This window comes from Clupea harengus, chromosome 12 (genome assembly GCF_900700415.2).
Source record: "Clupea harengus chromosome 12, Ch_v2.0.2, whole genome shotgun sequence".
Classification (NCBI taxonomy): domain Eukaryota; kingdom Metazoa; phylum Chordata; class Actinopteri; order Clupeiformes; family Clupeidae; genus Clupea; species Clupea harengus.
Window position 1 is genome coordinate 24,712,349 of NC_045163.1, and position 16,663 is coordinate 24,729,011.

The following is a 16,663-nucleotide window of genomic DNA, read 5'->3' on the forward strand; positions in this document are numbered from 1 at the left end:
AACACACAAAGGTAGAAAAGTTAGAATTAGACTTGCCACTCACACACACGCGTTTAGTCACTCACTCACGCATGCACTCAGAGAGAGAGAGAGGGAAAGAGAGAGAGAGAGAGAGAGAGAGAGAGAGAGAGAAAAAGAGAGAAAGAGACAAAACTCAGCCACAGCACTGATCTAATGAAACAGCCCAGTAAAAACAGCAGACGGTGAATCCCCTCTAAGCCCAGTGTGTGTGTGTGTGCTGTGTGTGTGTGTGTGTGTGCTGTGTGTGTGTGTGGGGGAGGCGTTCACAGGGCGTGGGCCATCAGGGCGTGGCCCGTGGGGCAGACTGGCGGGTGGGTACCTGTGATGAGAGTGCGGATCAGCATGGACTCGTCGTCCTTGTAGTACTCCAGCATGCCCTCGAAGTCCTTCTCCTTCCTCTGCAACGTCACCTGCCGAGTCAGCTCCGGACGCCCCTTGGAGGCCGGCACTGCACAGACAGGTCATCAGGGGTCAGAGGAAAGCCACATGCTATAGGGATCTAGTCTCTGTCAGTATCTCTCTTCATCTCTTCCTGTAACTACTGACCCTCCACATGCTATAGGGATCTAGTCTCTGTCTGTATCTCTCTTCATCTCTTCCTGCATCTATTGACCCTCCACATGCTATAGGGATCTAGTCTCTGTCTGTATCTCTCTTCATCTCTTCCTGCATCTACTGACCCTCCACATGCTATAGGGATCTAGTCTCTGTCAGTATCTCTCTTCATCTCTTCCTGCATCTACTGACCCTCCACATGCTATAGGGATCTAGTCTCTGTCAGTATCTCTCTTCATCTGTTCCTGCATCTACTGACCCTCCACATGCTATAGGGATCTAGTCTCTGTCAGTATCTCTCTTCATCTCTTCCTGCATCTACTGACCCTCCACATGCTATAGGGATCTAGTCTCTGTCAGTATCTCTCTTCATCTGTTCCTGTAACTACTGACCCTCCACATGCTATAGGGATCTAGTCTCTGTCAGTATCTCTCTTCATCTGTTCCTGCATCTATTGACCCTCTACAAGTAGTTCAGCAGGCCCTGGAGGATAAACACACGCTGGTTGGAAGAAACCTCCTCAGTATTGTGTGTAGTAAAAATCATCACATTCTGATGATTCTATTAAGTGATATATTTTCTTCTTCTAGACTCTGGTACCACTGGCAACCCTGCAGGAAGATCTCAACCGAAGGAAGGCGTCGAAGGCACACTATTGACCCGTTCCCTCACACCTTCTATCCCTTCTCCTCTTCATCCATCCATCCATCCATCCATCTCTCTTACCTTCCAGCTCCTGTACTTTCTTCATGTAGATCCTCAGCTGTTTCTTCAGCTTGCGCTCGTTCTTCTCCAGTTTCTCCATCAGCTCCTTGAGGTCCTGAAACACAGCGGCAGACAGACACCGGCCACATGACTGACAGCTCTCATTACTGACCTATCACATGCAGGCAGAAGCAGGCCTGGGCCCGCCCACTCACAGGGCTTCAAGTCAATCATAACGCTCAAGTCTTGCCTTTGCAAGTCTCTTTGACTGTCTATTATCTCACACACACACACACACACACACACACACACACACACACACACACACACACACACACACACACACACACACACACACACACACACACACACACACACACACACACACACACACACACACACACACACACACACACACACACACACAGGTTTTTCTTCCCGGTCAGCCTCTGAAGACTCACCAGGTTGTCGTTGGTGAGGCGCGTGATCTCCTGCTGTACGCTGAACTCCACCTTGTCCTCGGGCGAGAGGGCCATGATTTGGCCCAGCACCTCCTGCTTCTTCTCCAGGTCCTCGCGGAGCACCTCGATCTGGGTGTGAAGCGCCACCAGCTCATCCTTGTGCTGACGAGACTGGGTCTGCAGCTGGGCCTCCAGCAGTCTGAGGCAGAGAGGGAAGGAGGGAGGAAGAGAGAGAGAGAGAGAGAGTTATTAAGAGTACAGTATACGTCTCACTCTGGCATTAGAAACATGGCAACACTTACCAACATAGCTGTAATGTGTTTATATGTGTGTGTGTGTGTGTGCATGTGTAGGGCCAATGATTTTCCGCGATAACGGAAAACGGACGGAATTCGCGGAATGTACCCTTTGAAACGGAATTGCAACTTTCAAACGGAAACACCATTTTGTGCATCAAAATCACCCAAATTCCCCTGTATTTTGTCCTGCAAGACTGTATTTATTTAAAATAAGCACAACAACGATTAAAAACACTAATTAAAAAAAAAAAAACATTGAGAAAATGTCACGTCTGTGTTGAACTCCGCTCCGGCCACGCCCGCCCTGTTCAACGGTTGATGCTACACCCTGTCACATTAATTCGCTCATCTTCCCAATCGCCTCCAAATAATGTTTTTTTTGTCTTCTGTTCTGTTGATGGCTGGCAAACAACAATCTTAGAAGGTTTGGGTCACTTGTGGCACATATTATTTACTCATTTTAAGCTATCAATCTACCTCAAGGTGAACAAAATGAGCCGAAACGGAAAAAAACGGAATTCACCCAATGTGAAACGGACAACTCCGTGTGTGTGTGTGTGTGTGTGTACCATCATACTATGAATTCAACAGATGAAAGGTAGAGAAGCTCTTGAAGAAAGAAGAAGCAGAAAGAACAACCTGGCCACCTGCTTTAATCCCTGGTATGCCAGACCCAGCTCTCCGTCTTCATTCAAATAACCCCAATCATCGCCTTTACTGCCGTCCACAACACACAGACAGAGACAGAGAGAGACAGAGATAGACACCAGAGACGCGCAAGAGATAGAGAGAGAGAGAAAAAGAGAGACAGAGACAGGCACGAGAGAGAGAGAGAGACAGACACAAGAGAGAGAGAGAGAGACAGACACGAGAGACGGGCAAGAGATAGAGAGAAAGAGAGAGACAGACGCCAAGAGAGATAGAGAGAGAAAGAGAGAGACAGAGACAGACACGAGAGAGAGAGAGAGAGAGAGAGAGAGAGAGAGATGAGAAAGAGATAGAGACAGACAGAGAAAGAGGAGGAAGAGAAACCGAGAGACAGAAAGAGAGAGTGAAGTAGACAAGAGAAGGAGACAAGACACATGCAACAGGAAAGAAGTTGGAGAAAAAGCAGAATTAGAACAGAACAGGTTAGTAACAGCGAAGAGTTGGAGAAAAAGCAGAATAAGAACAGAACAGGTTAGTAACAGCGAAGAGTTGGAGAAAAAGCAGAATAAGAACAGAACAGGTTAGTAACAGCGAAGAGTTGGAGTAAAAGCAGAATAAGAACAGAACAGGTTAGTAACAGCAAAGAGAAGAATGAAAGCTGGAGCTGAGAGACAATGACCAACCCGCAGCGTGTCAACCCCAACAGGCCCCTTCAGGTCTGCCAGCAGCATACAGTAATGTTTAAGTCACACTTAAGAGACACTGTACTGGGTTAACATGGCATTCAACGGAACTCAACGGTACTATTTGTCCGGAGTTCCCCTGGAAGCCAGTAACATTACTGGCCTCCAGGGGAACTCCGGACAAATAAGCGGCTGCAAAAATGTAAATCTTAGTAAGGCAATATATGCTTTGACAAGATATTTCTTCTTACCAGGCATTTTTTTATGTAAGAGCTTTTCACTTGCTTCCAGCGTACTTCAATCCTTATTTATCTTAATAAGGTATTATAACTTGTTACTGAGATTGTACTACTGGTTCTGAGCAATTTAAATGTTTGAAACTAGTTTGATCACCACTGACAAGTACAAAACTGTTTTGTCAAAGTCAGAATCAAAACAAATGTACTTGTTTTTAGTCTGGACAAAAACAATCTTGGTAGGTCAAATTTTCCTGTTCTGTTGGCAGATACTTTTGCTTATTTTAAGTAATATATCCCCCATTTCATTACATTTTTCCCCTTGTTTTTGAAAGCTGAATTTTTGCAGTGAGATTAGCAGCTGTGCTATCTGCTTAATAAAGAGCCTCTGCTTCATTCAGTGAAGGAAGCCTCTGTTGATGTTTCCTATACGTTTCTACCACATCTAGTTATCGTAAAACTCCACTAAACTTCATATTGCAGTTCTGATATGTACTGCAGCACTAAGCTCTCTCACTCGCGCTATGGGCCAGGGGAATGAGAGAGGCCTCTCTCTCTCTCTCTCTCTCTCTCTCTCTCTCTCTCTCTCTCTCTCTCTCTCTCTCTCTCTCTCTCTCTCTCTCTCTCTCTCTCTCTCTCTCTCTCTCTCTCTCTCTCTCGCTATGGGCCAGGGGAATGAGAGAGGCAGCCAGTGGCCTTACAGAGGCAGGACAGAGGAAAAGAAGTAGAGGAATGCATGAATGTGAAATCAGAGAGGAGAGGAGGAAAAAGACTTTTGTTGCAGAGAGTAGCAGCTGTGGACACACGTATGTTTCGTTGCGCAATCTGCAGCACGTCTGGCAGAGCAAATGTGTGTCTGTCTGTGTGTCTGTCTGTGTGTCTGTCTGTGTGTCTGTCTGTCTGTCTGTCTGTCTGTCTGTCTGTCTGTCTGTCTGTCTGTCTGTCTGTCTGTCTGTCTGTCTGTCTGTCTGTCTGTCTGTCTGTCTGTCTGTCTGTGCAAGGGAGCTCTAGTGATGGCGAGACTCAGCGCCATGAATTTAGATGGCCACTGATCTCCATCCAGCCTGCACCCATCACAAGGCATAGGGCTTCACAGAGGGGAAAGGAGATGAATGTATCATCAGTAGCAGTTAAACACAGCAATGTAATGTATTCTAATGTGGAGGGATATCGCACGGTTATGTGATGCAGCATCAGTAGCAGTTAAACACAGCGATGTAATGTATTCTAATGTGGAGGGATATCGCACGGTTATGTGATGCAGGTGTCGTGTCAAGTCACATATGCCATGATGCCACGCGCTATTGGGCTGAGGTGTGAGATAAAGTGCTGAGGTGTGAGTTTAGCATTACTGTGAATGTGCAGGCACTTTCCTGTTCAGGACACTTCTTGGCCAAAGGAGTAAACAGTCATTGTTGCTAAGGAAGTGAGGTCATTTCTTGTATGAAGTATGAAAACACACTCGCACAGTGTGCTACCAATGACTCAGCCTCATCCGAGCCTCCTGAGCGTGAGCAGGAGCAGGAGCCCCTGCGTTGTGGTTCAGACAGAAACTGCCCCCCGACAGCCACACTTGTGGCACTACAGCTCCTCCGAGGCCTTACTGTAAGACTGCGCGGCTGGGTTTCACTATGACTCGACTCACACTCGGCTCACCCTCGGCCCACACTCGGCTCACACTCGGCTCACAGTCGGCCCACACTCGGCCCACACTCACCTCTTTGCTTCGCACAGGCCCTGGTAGGCCTGCAGGGCCTCCTCCTTGTCCACAGGCTTCTTGTTGTTGCTCCATTCAGGAACGTTGTTGGACTTCTGCTAGGAACACAACAAACATGGCAGCTATTAAAAACAAACATCCGTTAGCAGAAGAGCACCGAACACAGCAGCACTGAAGCGCCCAGGAGGAGGAGATGCCTGCCATCTGGAGATCATCCGTACTCCTCCTCTGGCACAGGTGGACACGACTCACTCGTCAAACACCTGTGCCCGCTGGCAGGACGCCAGTAATGCCATAACGCACTCACACGTGCCCGACAGGCAGGACGCCACTAATGCCATAACGCTCTCTCACACGTGCCCGTTGGCTCTCTGGGTGCCCACGTCTGATCGAATCAGCTTCAGGGGCTTAGGGCCGTGTCTTTAGAGAGGGGCAGGCCCCTTTAACAGGAGTCTGACACACTCCTACACACATACGGCTCACACATCTTCCCCATTGTCACAACTGAGAGAAGATAGAAAGAGAGATAAAGAAAGAGAGAGAGGGAGAGAGAGAGAGGGAGGGGGGAGGGAGAGAGAGAGGGAGATGAAGAGACAGATAAAGAGAGAGAGAGGTAGAGGTAGAGATGAAGAAGGAGATAAAGAGAGAGAGGGAGAAAGAGAGATGAAGAGAGAGATAAAGAGAGAGAAAGAGAGTGTCTGTGACAGCCCCCTGGGTCATGAGTGCTGACAGGGATAGTCCCTCACACAGAGGAGAATAGAGGTAGAGAGAGAGAGAGCGAGAGAAAGGGGGAGAGAGAGAGAGGGGGAGAGAGATGAGAAGGAGACGAGCAATAAGGTAGAGCAAAAGAGAAAGGGAGAGAGAGAGAGAGAGAGAGAGAGAGAGAGAGAGAGAGAGAGAGAGAGAGAGGGGGGGTGAGGAGCAATAAGGGAGAGCAAAAGAGAAAGGGAGAGAGATGTGGCAGGAAGGGAGTAAATAGAGACTGAGCAAAACAAATGACAGATGGGTGAATAGATAGACAGACAGAGAGACAGACAGACAGATAGACAGATAGACAGACAGACAGACAGACAGACAGACAGACACAGATAGATAGTTATACAGAAAATTGAGACAAAAACGACCGAAAAGCCAGACAGAAATATGGATAGATGGACAGTAATGAAGTTCTAGGGAAGGAGGACGCAGAGAGGGGAGAGATAGAGCAGATGAACAGACAGGAAGGCGAAGGCTGATCTGGGGACAGTGGAGCCACTCTGACACTCTCTGTGGTGTGGATGTGGCCTCTGCTGGCAGCGCTGGTGTTGTGCAGCGGGGCTGCTGAATCAGAGAGAGATAACACTCAGAATTCATGTCAGAGCTGCTGAATCAGAGCGATATCACTCAGAATTCATGTCAGAGCTGCTGAATCAGAGCGATATCACTCAGAACTCATGTCAGGGCTGCTGAATCAGAGCGATAACACTCAGAACTCATGTCAGGGCTGCTGAATCAGAGATATATCACTCAGAACTCATGTCAGGGCTGCTGAATCAGAGAGATTACACTCAGAACTCATGTCAGGGCTGCTGAATCAGAGAGATATCACTCAGAACTCATGTCAGGGCTGCTGAATCAGAGAGATTACACTCAGAACTCATGTCAGGGCTGCTGAATCAGAGCGATATATCACTCAGAACTCATGTCAGGGCTGCTGAATCAGAGAGATAACACTCAGAACTCATGTCAGGGCTGCTGAATCAGAGAGATAACACTCAGAACTCATGTCAGGGCTGCTGAATCAGAGAGATTACACTCAGAACTCATGTCAGGGCTGCTGAATCAGAGCGAGATTACACTCGGAACTCATGTCAGGGCATCACTGTGGACTTCACATCTGAGGTGACTGTGCCCGAGCGTGCTCACTCTCAGTGGTGCATGATGGGACATGGAGTCCTTCAGGGGTGAAACGTTTTCATGGCTCTTAATATTGTATGGGGAACAAGGCAGAGCCGTCTCTTCCACAGAAAGCCCTGTCAGAAAGGGCATTAGTCAATTCATGAGCGGGTTAAGATGACTGACAGGCTGCTGTGACTGGGGTTCTCCCCTGTAGGTATTTCCTTTTATGCACCTGATGGGTGGCTCCCCCTTCGTAACTATGAGCTGTGACCAAATGCTCAGAGACAGTCAGCCAATGCCATCATGTTCCTAGCATTGTTACTAGCATTTGGAGTGAACTAGTCATGGAAAGCCTTGTACACTGACTGACTTGCCTTTCCAAATATTCTGACATTTTGACATTTACATTTAGTCATTTAGCAGACGCTTTTGTCCAAAGCGACGTACAAGGGAGAGAACAGTCAGGCTAAGAGCAATAAAAAGCATGGTGTAACAATAAATACTACTTTACATGAGAATTAGAAAAACAACGACCTAGAAAAAAGGAAAAAGAAGTGCAGGAATGTAACTGCTGAAGTGCAAGTTAAGCGCTAGTCAGGTGCCAGTTAGGAGGGGAGGTGCTCTCTGAAGAGTTGGGTCTTCAAAAGCTTCTTGAAGGTAGAGAGGGACGCCCCTGCTCTGGTAGTACTAGGCAGTTCGTTCCACCAACGTATTCTCTGGCTATTCTGTACCCTTGTTAGACGTTTCTTTGACATTCTTCTCCACACCCAGCACTCCCCCCCTGCCCCCCTGGACGCCCCCCCCTGCACTCACAATGTGGTTGTCGGTGTCAGCCTTTTTGGAGTTGCTGACGATCTGTGTGCGCAGGATGAGCACCTCCTCCTTGCGCACCTCCAGCTCCTCGTTGGCGGCCTTCAGCTGGTTCAGGAGCAGGTTGTAGCCCTCCTGCAGCTCGTTGGAGCCGTTGCTCTTCGTGGCGCGGTCGGCCACCGCCTTGCGCAGCTCGTTCAGGTCGTTCTTCAACTTCTTGTTCTCCGACTCCAGCTCCTGCCTCTGTGGGTGTCAAAGGTTAAAGGTCTGAGATCAGTTTCAGATATTTTGTAATTATTGCATGGTTGTTGTTCTCGCTAAAAGAAAACACTCTGAGAAAAAACTGCAGCACAGATGCCGTTGGCGTTGGAGAACACAACACACTGGGCATAACCTGGGTCCACTCGAGAACACAGCGCCTTCCTGGGTAATTATAAGCTGTTGGACAGGGCTTTCGGAGAGGGCTCAAAATATTAAAAGAACCCTGAGGCGAGAACTGGAACCACACTTAGTGTTTGTGGGAAGTTACAGAAAGAGAGAGAGAGAGGGAGAGCGAGAACGAGAGAGAGAGAGAGAAATATGGGATAAATCCATGGCAACCTAAGACAACATTTAAATGACTCACTCCAGTCTTGCAGGCTAATTTAAGTCCTGTCTGAATGGAGCACAGTCAAGGCTACTCCATCTCACAGAGACGATCACATCCTGTCTGAATGTAGCACAGTCAAGGCTACTTCAGCTCACAGAGACGATCACATCCTGTCTGAATGTAGCACAGTCAAGGCTACTTCAGCTCACAGAGACGATCACATCCTGTCTGAATGTAGCACAGTCAAGGCTACTCCATCTCACAGAGACGATCACATCCTGTCTGAATGTAGCACAGTCAAGGCTACTTCAGCTCACAGTGACAATCACAGCTTGCCACCAATCACACTAATGCCAGTCTGTAATGGAAATCTACAAAGCACTTCAAAACTAATGCCCCTTTCTAAAAGCATTAGATTTTGAATTTCTCACTTAATATATATATATATTTAATTAGGCATATTTTTCTGAGAAATGATAGAGATATAATAGGCAGGTAAGAAGTCATTATTCTCCCAACGGACCCTGGACCTATGCACTGGTCAATCTGGACGAGCCATTCAACGAGCCATTCGACGAGCCATTCGACGAGCCATTCGACGAGCCATTCGACGAGCCATTCGACGAGCCATTCGACGAGCCATTCGACGAGCCATTCGACGAGCCATTCAACGAGCCATTCAACGAGCCATTCAACGAGCCATTCCACAAGCCATTCAACGAGCCATTCAACGAGCCATTCAACGAGCCATTCAACGAGCATCAACGTCATGAATGCCTGCTTTGGTTAATGATTAAACAGGCAAAGGCCAACTCCGCTTGAAGTGTTTGCAGTGATAAATCTCTTAAAAAGTCCCACGCATAGTGATTTATTTTTAAATGCATGTAAGTGAGAAAGTGGGGAATTAGATGGCTTTTGAAAGATGCACATATGGGATTTACAAGATGCCTCATGTACTGATTCCCTGTGATCTGTAAATATATTTACGGTCACGTTTTATGTTGACTGAATTCCAAATTAAATTCTGCCATGCATATTTAGAGCCCTGTGAAAAGTGATCTCGATGTGCAGAGGATGTGACTTATAAATGACTTTGATGGATTTGTTCAAATATAAACGACGCAGAGAGTTCCCTCAAGCTCTTCACTCAAGAAGACCACAGTACAGTCAGCTAGTAGTTCAGTCACAGAGAGTACTCTTACGCAAGGGCTCTGCACCTACAGATACTGGACAGCATTAACACACAGCAGCGTATTCAACACTCTCAAAACATACGTGTTAAATACATAGTTTTGAGGTGCTTATAGTGTTAAATACATAGTTTAAAGTGCTTGCATTAATCTGTAATGCAAGACTCAATAGCTTGCATACATCATACGCAGAACCTGGACTCCTTTAAAGCTGGACTAAAAACATTTTTATTCAGGAAGGCATTTCTGGCCTTGTGTTAAATCTTATGTTAAAATGTTAAAAAATTTCAATTATGCTTATGTTAACTCATTTTTATTTTATTGTATTATTATAGTTAGTTTCTAATATGTTGGCACTCTGAGATTCTTCTGAATGAAGACTGCATTACAAATAAAATGAATAATTATTATTATTATTATTATTATTATTATCACCTCAGTTACCCAAACACAAGCAGGGGTCCACACATAATCCTGTCTATTTTATTTTCAAAATGTTTTGTTGTTTTATACATCTGTGAATCTATCTGATTCATCTGTCAGATTGAGTTGCTAGCTTCCCCAGAGCACTGTACAAGTAGCGCTGTCAAAGAAGTATGATGAAAGCTTTTCATTAATATTACTGCTACATTAGAGTCTCTAAAACACTCACCCTAAACTTCTGAGACAGAAGTGTGATGAAAGCGTGTCATTAATATTACCGCTACATTAAAGAGAGTCTCTCACACACTCACCCTAAACTTCTGAGACAGCGCGGCGAGGAGCAGCAGAGATACCACGGTGTAGATGAAATCAAGGAGCACATAGAAAGACATGGCGCCGAGGTGAACCTGTGGCTGTGCTGTGTGCGCGGCGTGGATCTGTGTGTGCATGCGAGTGTGTGTGTGTGTGTACACAAACTAACACTGGAACAGGTGAACCTGTGGCTGTGCTGAGTGCGCGCTGTGGATCTGTGTGTGCATGCGAGTGTGTGTGTGTGTGTGTACACAAACTAACACTGGAACAGGTGAACCTGGACTCTACCTTGAGAATGTTGTAGTCGGCGATGGAATCGTCCTCTGGGGTGGAGCCTTTGGGCTCAATACCCTGGGAGATCAATCATGAACATACTGTAAGTTATCTCTCACTGATAAAGACACAGATTAGCACACATTGTGCAAGATGAATTGATAAGAATTGCTGCAACACTTTATCAGTTTGCTACTCTTTGCCTGGCCAGGAGGAACCTTATCACAGAGGTCTGACCAACTCCTGAATGATATGCGTAGTACAAGCAACCCCACCAAAGTCATGTACCTCAACAAGTACTGTCTATTAAGCTCTCCGTCTTACATTATTACTGTATTTACACACTTGTATTATATAATAATAATAATAATGTCTTTAATATATATATAATGAGCATTGTATAAAATTCTTTCCCTGGTTATGTAGATGAAATCAAATAAATAAATACATACTAAGTCTGGTTCTAAGGAACAATCACAAGAAGGCCAAATGTCTAAAAGCTCAAGAGGAGAAGCCAAAGCTGTGCAGTTAAAGTGAACAGAGGTGTGTGTGGCTGGGGGCCGGGGTCCGGGCCGGGGTGTGTGTGGCTGGGGGCCGGGGTCGGGGCCGGGGTGTGTGTGGATGGGGGTCGGGGTCGGGGCCGGGGTGTGTGTGGCTGGGGGCCGGGGTGTGTGTGGATGGGGGTCGGGGTCGGGGCCGGGGTCGGGGTGTGTGTGGATGGGGGTCGGGGTCGGGGCCGGGGTGTGTGTGGCTGGGGGCCGGGGTGTGTGTGGCTGGGGGCCGGCGTGTGTGTGGCTGGGGGCCGGGGTGTGTGTGGCTGGGGGCCGGCGTGTGTGTGGCTGGGGGCCGGCGTGTGTGTGGCTGGGGGCCGGGGCCCACCTTGCGGTTGGCCAGCTCCTCCATCTTCTCCAGGCTGCTGTGGAGCCTCTTCCTCTCCTGCTCCAGCTCCCTCACGCGCTTCTGCAGCTTCATGAACAGGCTGATGTCCATGGCCGCCTTCTCCACGCCCATGTCCTGCACCACAGCACCACAGCACGGTGAGGCCAGACAGTATTGCATGCATACAGAACAATCTGAAGACATGCACTTGCACTATGGTCCTCTAAGCTTTGGGATCTTCTTTCATAGCTTTAAGAGCATTCCATCACTTACATACAAGTATCATGACCTTCATGAAATGTTAATAGATGTGAAGCAAGAGCTCATGATAATGTTACAGTGTTATAGTGTTAAATGTTATTTTTGGTATATGTTACTATGTCACTTTGTTATCTGTATCTACTGTCTACTGTCTACTGCGTAGATGTTGCTGGCCAAGTCCTAAGAATTTCGCTGCACTGAAGCAATTTGGTGTATGCGACAATAAACTCTTTGACTTTGACTTTGACTTTAATGTGTGTAGTGGGGTAGCGGTCCTTACCTCCACCTGCTGCAGGGCATCGTCCGTGTCGCCCACGTCGGAGGGGGTGAAGGAGGGGTAGGGGGACTCGGAGCCCAGGCTGCTCTGATTGGACAGGTTCCTCCGGTGGCCTGGGTGGAACTGTGACGTGTCCAAACAGGAAACAGTGGATTAGTGACCACCAGCACGATAACAATGACAATGTCAACAACAACAACAACATCATCACCAACAACAACATTCAATTCAATTCAATTCAATTCAATTGTATTTATATAGCATCAAAACAATCAAATTGTCTCAAGGCACGTCAACAACATTAACAACAAAAACAACAACAAACTCATGGTCATGGTCTTCCTTGCAGATGCTTTCTGATAGAAGAGAATATTGTTTCGAGAGTGTTCTCACACACCTTATGTATCTTGTGTACAACATGATAAACCTCATAAACCTTTTCTAGAGATCTCCGTACTGTAGGGCACATATCAACCCTTGGTTATCTCTGAAAAGAAGAACAATGTTTGATAGTTTAACACGAAGCCCTGATGGGTTGTGTTGTTGCTCCCCCACCTTGGCCAGAGAGACCTCCTCCTGCAGGTTGTCATATCTCAGCTCCAGGCGGGAGAACTCCTTCACCAGGTTCTGGTAGCGCTGACGTTCCTCATCCAAGTCTGCCTGAAGCCTGCTCTCCCTCTGAGACACACTCAGCTTCTGGTCTGTGACACACACACACACACACACACATTATATATAATAATAATATAATAATTAATTTAATTTGTAATGCACTCTTCATTCAGAAGAATCTCAGAGTGCCAACATATTAGAAACTAACTAAAATAATACAATAAAATAAAAATTAATTAACATAAGCATAATAGAAAATGTTTTAACATTTTTATATATATATACACACACACACACACACACACACACACACATAAACACAAAGATATCCACAAACACAGACACACATACAAACAGGAAAGCAGGCACGGACAGGTAGAGACACACATTTAGTCATCTCAAGGATCTGACCTGCGTCAGCCAACAGCTCTTGAGAGTTCTCACATGATCTCACATGAATTTTCTAATCCTTAATTTAGTTTCAGTGCTTTTCAGATACATCGTCTTACATAAGGGCTTTCTAAAATAAAAAAAATGCCTTTTACATCGCATTATATAATTACTAAATGTCAAAAGAAAATGTAACATGTGAAAATAGATGTTTACATAAAAGGAGAATATGATTAGCTATGTCATCTATTACTCGTAAACTTTCTCTCTCTCTCGCTCACACTTTCTCTCTCTCTCTCTCTCTCTCTCTCTCTCTCTCTCTCACCTACATCACTTTAATCAGAGTTGAATGACTGCCCAGTACATGGAGCTCATGTAGATCTCTGATTTCTGATACAGAATCATTTTATAACAAGCTCAGATTTACCATCAGATATATCCCACTAACCAGGTCTATGGACACACAATTACTTTCATCTGCAGATAATCTTTCACATGCCGGGACATAATAACTAGTGGCTATTTTACGAGCTGACTTTGTCCGTGCTGGCGTCCTGTCAGCTTCTCGCCTCTGCATCAGCACAGGATGGCAGACCAGGAGAGTTAAATAGGAACTACTCTTATAGAAAGAGCGTTAAATAGGAACTACTCTAATAGAAAGAGAGTTAAAGAGGAACTACTCTTATAGAAGGAGAGTTAAATAGGAACTACTCTTATAGAAAGAGAGTTAAATAGGAACTACTCTTATAGAAGGAGAGTTAAATAGGAACTACTCTTATAGAAAGAGAGTTAAATAGGAACTACTCTAATAGAAAGAGAGTTAAAGAGGAACTACTCTTATAGAAGGAGAGTTAAATAGGAACTACTTTTATAGAAAGAGAGTTAAATAGGAACTACTCTTATAGAAAGAGAGTTAAATAGGAACTACTCTTATACAAAGAGAGTTAAATAGGAACTACTCTTATAGAAAGAGAGTTAAATAGGAACTACTCTTATAGAAAGAGAGTTAAATAGGAACTACTCTTATACAAAGAGAGTTAAATAGGAACTACTCTTATAGAAAGAGAGTTAAATAGGAACTACTCTTTCTGCTCTGAGGAGGTTAGGGCTCCAATGTCAGTGACACACAAACTTAAGAACATGTTCATTGTCCAGCTTTGTGAAACACATAGACAAAAAAACAACAACAACAGACTTAAGCAACAAGAAAAGAGATTAAAAACAGGAGCAATTTGTCCTAATACGGCTATTGCTATCGCCCCCTATACTATTACTGTTAGCACGGTTTGTGCAGGGCATTTCTAGAGGCTACCGGTGGGTTTCAGGAGCTACTTCCCCCCCTCTTGTGAACCTGCAGCAGACAATAGTGTCCCTAACGCTCCCACAGGTGAAAGTGCAGTTTCGCATTCCTCCGCTGAAACTCAATGCAGTCGCTTAATAGGCCTCTTTCACCCCCACTTCGGCACACAAGTCCTCCCCTTGTGTGGGAAACCAAACCAGCCCACCCCTCTGGGCACAGGCAGCCTACATACTGCTGGGAAACACAAAGCGCGTCCTACAGAGCAGGATCCCACAGTGGGCAACAGTTCCTGTGGTGGACCGCTTTGAGTTCTATAGTACCAATGGAACATGAACTATTCCTGAGAAGTCTATGATACTAGTGAGAAAACAACCACCTTCTAGGAGGATGGGGGTGGTTTTCTGCCCCTATAAAAGTAGATGGGATTCCGTGGGAAAGTTTGCCCAGTCAGACTAACCTGACTGACAGACTGACAGACAGACTCACCGGACTGACTAACCTGATTGACAAACTAATCGACTGACTGACTGACTGACTGACTGACCGACCGGTTCCTGAGGTGTCAGCACTGACCTGTGCTCCTGGAGTCGCTCAGGATCTTTTCGTTCATCTCCTCTTTCTCTCCCTTCAGCAGCAGATTCTCCTTTTCCAGCTCCTCGACTCTCTGAGAACAAAAAAATAAGACATTTACCAGACAGCAAAGACGTCATTATTTCAAACCAGATAGCTGATGCACGTTAGAGGAAGCATGGATGGATCCATGTGGGGGAATCTGACGAATGATGGCAAATGTCCTCATTTTGAGATGGCGATCTATTTGTTTATGAATCATAAAAATCACTGCTCAACTTGATCAAAATGCCTTTGTATACCTCGTGGTAAAACAGGAACACCACTGAAAAATACTGTATAGAGTTTCGAGGAAAAGTGACTTCTGCAGGTCAGGGCAGATGAGTTGCAGCACTACAAACTGGAGCACCATCGGTATTGATTTCATCAAGGGGGGCTTTCAAACAGAGACTCTCTTGTATGGGCTCTTCAATTGGTCAAGACAAAATGGCCGAAGTTACGCAACGCTCGTCAAACTGTGCGAAATACTCTCACGTGGCTCAGTAGCATGTGAACATCTATGATCAGTAATCACATTAACTGTTCTGTTCGCATTATCTATGTCAAATATACTCTGCATTTTATATGTCAAACATCATCAGTGATGTGAACTCCCCTCTCCCTCTCCGTCACTCCCTCTCCCTCCCTCTCCCTCCTTCTCTCTCTCTCTCTCTCTCTCTCTCTCTCTCTCTCTTTCAATTTCTCTCTCACTCTCTCCCTCCCTCACTCTCTCCCCCTTCTATCTCTCTCTCCCTCCCTCCCTCTCTCTTTCTATTTCTCCCTCCCTCCCTCTCTCCCTCCTTCTCTCTCTCTCTCTCTCTCTCTTCCTCCCTCCCTCCCTCCTTCTATCTCTCTCCCTCCCTCTCTCTCTCTCTCTCTCTTTCTATTTTTCTATTTATCTCTCTCTCTCTCTCCCTCCCTCCCTCTCTCCCTCTTTCTCTCATTTTCTCTCCCCCTCCCTCCCTCCCTCCCTCCCTCCCTCTCTCCCCCTTCTATCTCTCTCTCCCTCCCTCCCTCTCTCTTTCTATTTCTCCCTCCCTCTCTCCCTCCTTCTCTCTCTCTCTCTCTCTCTCTCTCTCTTCCTCCCTCCCTCCCTCCTTCTATCTCTCTCCCTCCCTCTCTCTCTCTCTCTCTCTCTTTCTATTTTTCTATTTATCTCTCTCTCTCTCCCTCCCTCCCTCTCTCCCTCTTTCTCTCTTTCTCTCATTTTCTCTCCCCCTCCCTCCCTCCCTCCCTCCTTCTCTCTCCCTCTCTCTCTCTCTCCCCCTCCTTCTCTCTCACCTGCTCCAGTCCCAGTTTCTCACTGCCGTGCGCCTCCTCAAGTCTCTTCCTGTGGCCATGGGCCTCCTTCAGCTCGGCCCTCAGCCTCTCCAGCTCCTCCTGGAGGGAGTTCAGCTGAGTGCCGTCGTCCTGGCGACTGCGCAGGGTCTCCAGCTCCTTTTGCAGCTTGGTGACCTCGGTGTTCAGAGCGTTCTTGCTCACGGTCAGCTGCTCGTTCTGGGTCTTGTACTCTTTGCCCTGCGGGCATCCAGGG

The 16,663-nt window shown here is 46.4% G+C and overlaps 1 protein-coding gene across 4 annotated transcripts in view; it reads right to left on the minus strand.

Annotated features, from left to right (window-relative positions):
- Positions 1-16,663, minus strand: part of myo5b (myosin VB) — a 67,496-nt gene that overhangs the window by 8,708 nt on the left and 42,125 nt on the right. Inside the window, exons 22-33 of one of the 4 annotated variants that reach the window (XM_031578494.2) lie at positions 16,411-16,647; positions 15,094-15,184; positions 12,774-12,919; positions 12,222-12,341; positions 11,681-11,815; positions 10,817-10,879; positions 8,018-8,257; positions 5,327-5,424; positions 2,682-2,759; positions 1,744-1,942; positions 1,304-1,397; positions 341-469 (exon numbers count right to left, since the gene is read on the minus strand). In XM_031578494.2, coding sequence (XP_031434354.1) covers positions 341-469; positions 1,304-1,397; positions 1,744-1,942; positions 2,682-2,759; positions 5,327-5,424; positions 8,018-8,257; positions 10,817-10,879; positions 11,681-11,815; positions 12,222-12,341; positions 12,774-12,919; positions 15,094-15,184; positions 16,411-16,647 — 1,630 coding nt within the window. The remainder of the gene's footprint in view (positions 1-340; positions 470-1,303; positions 1,398-1,743; positions 1,943-2,681; positions 2,760-5,326; positions 5,425-8,017; positions 8,258-10,816; positions 10,880-11,680; positions 11,816-12,221; positions 12,342-12,773; positions 12,920-15,093; positions 15,185-16,410; positions 16,648-16,663) is intronic. The other 3 variants (XM_031578495.2, XM_031578496.2, XM_042709389.1) reach the window with 3 other exon arrangements.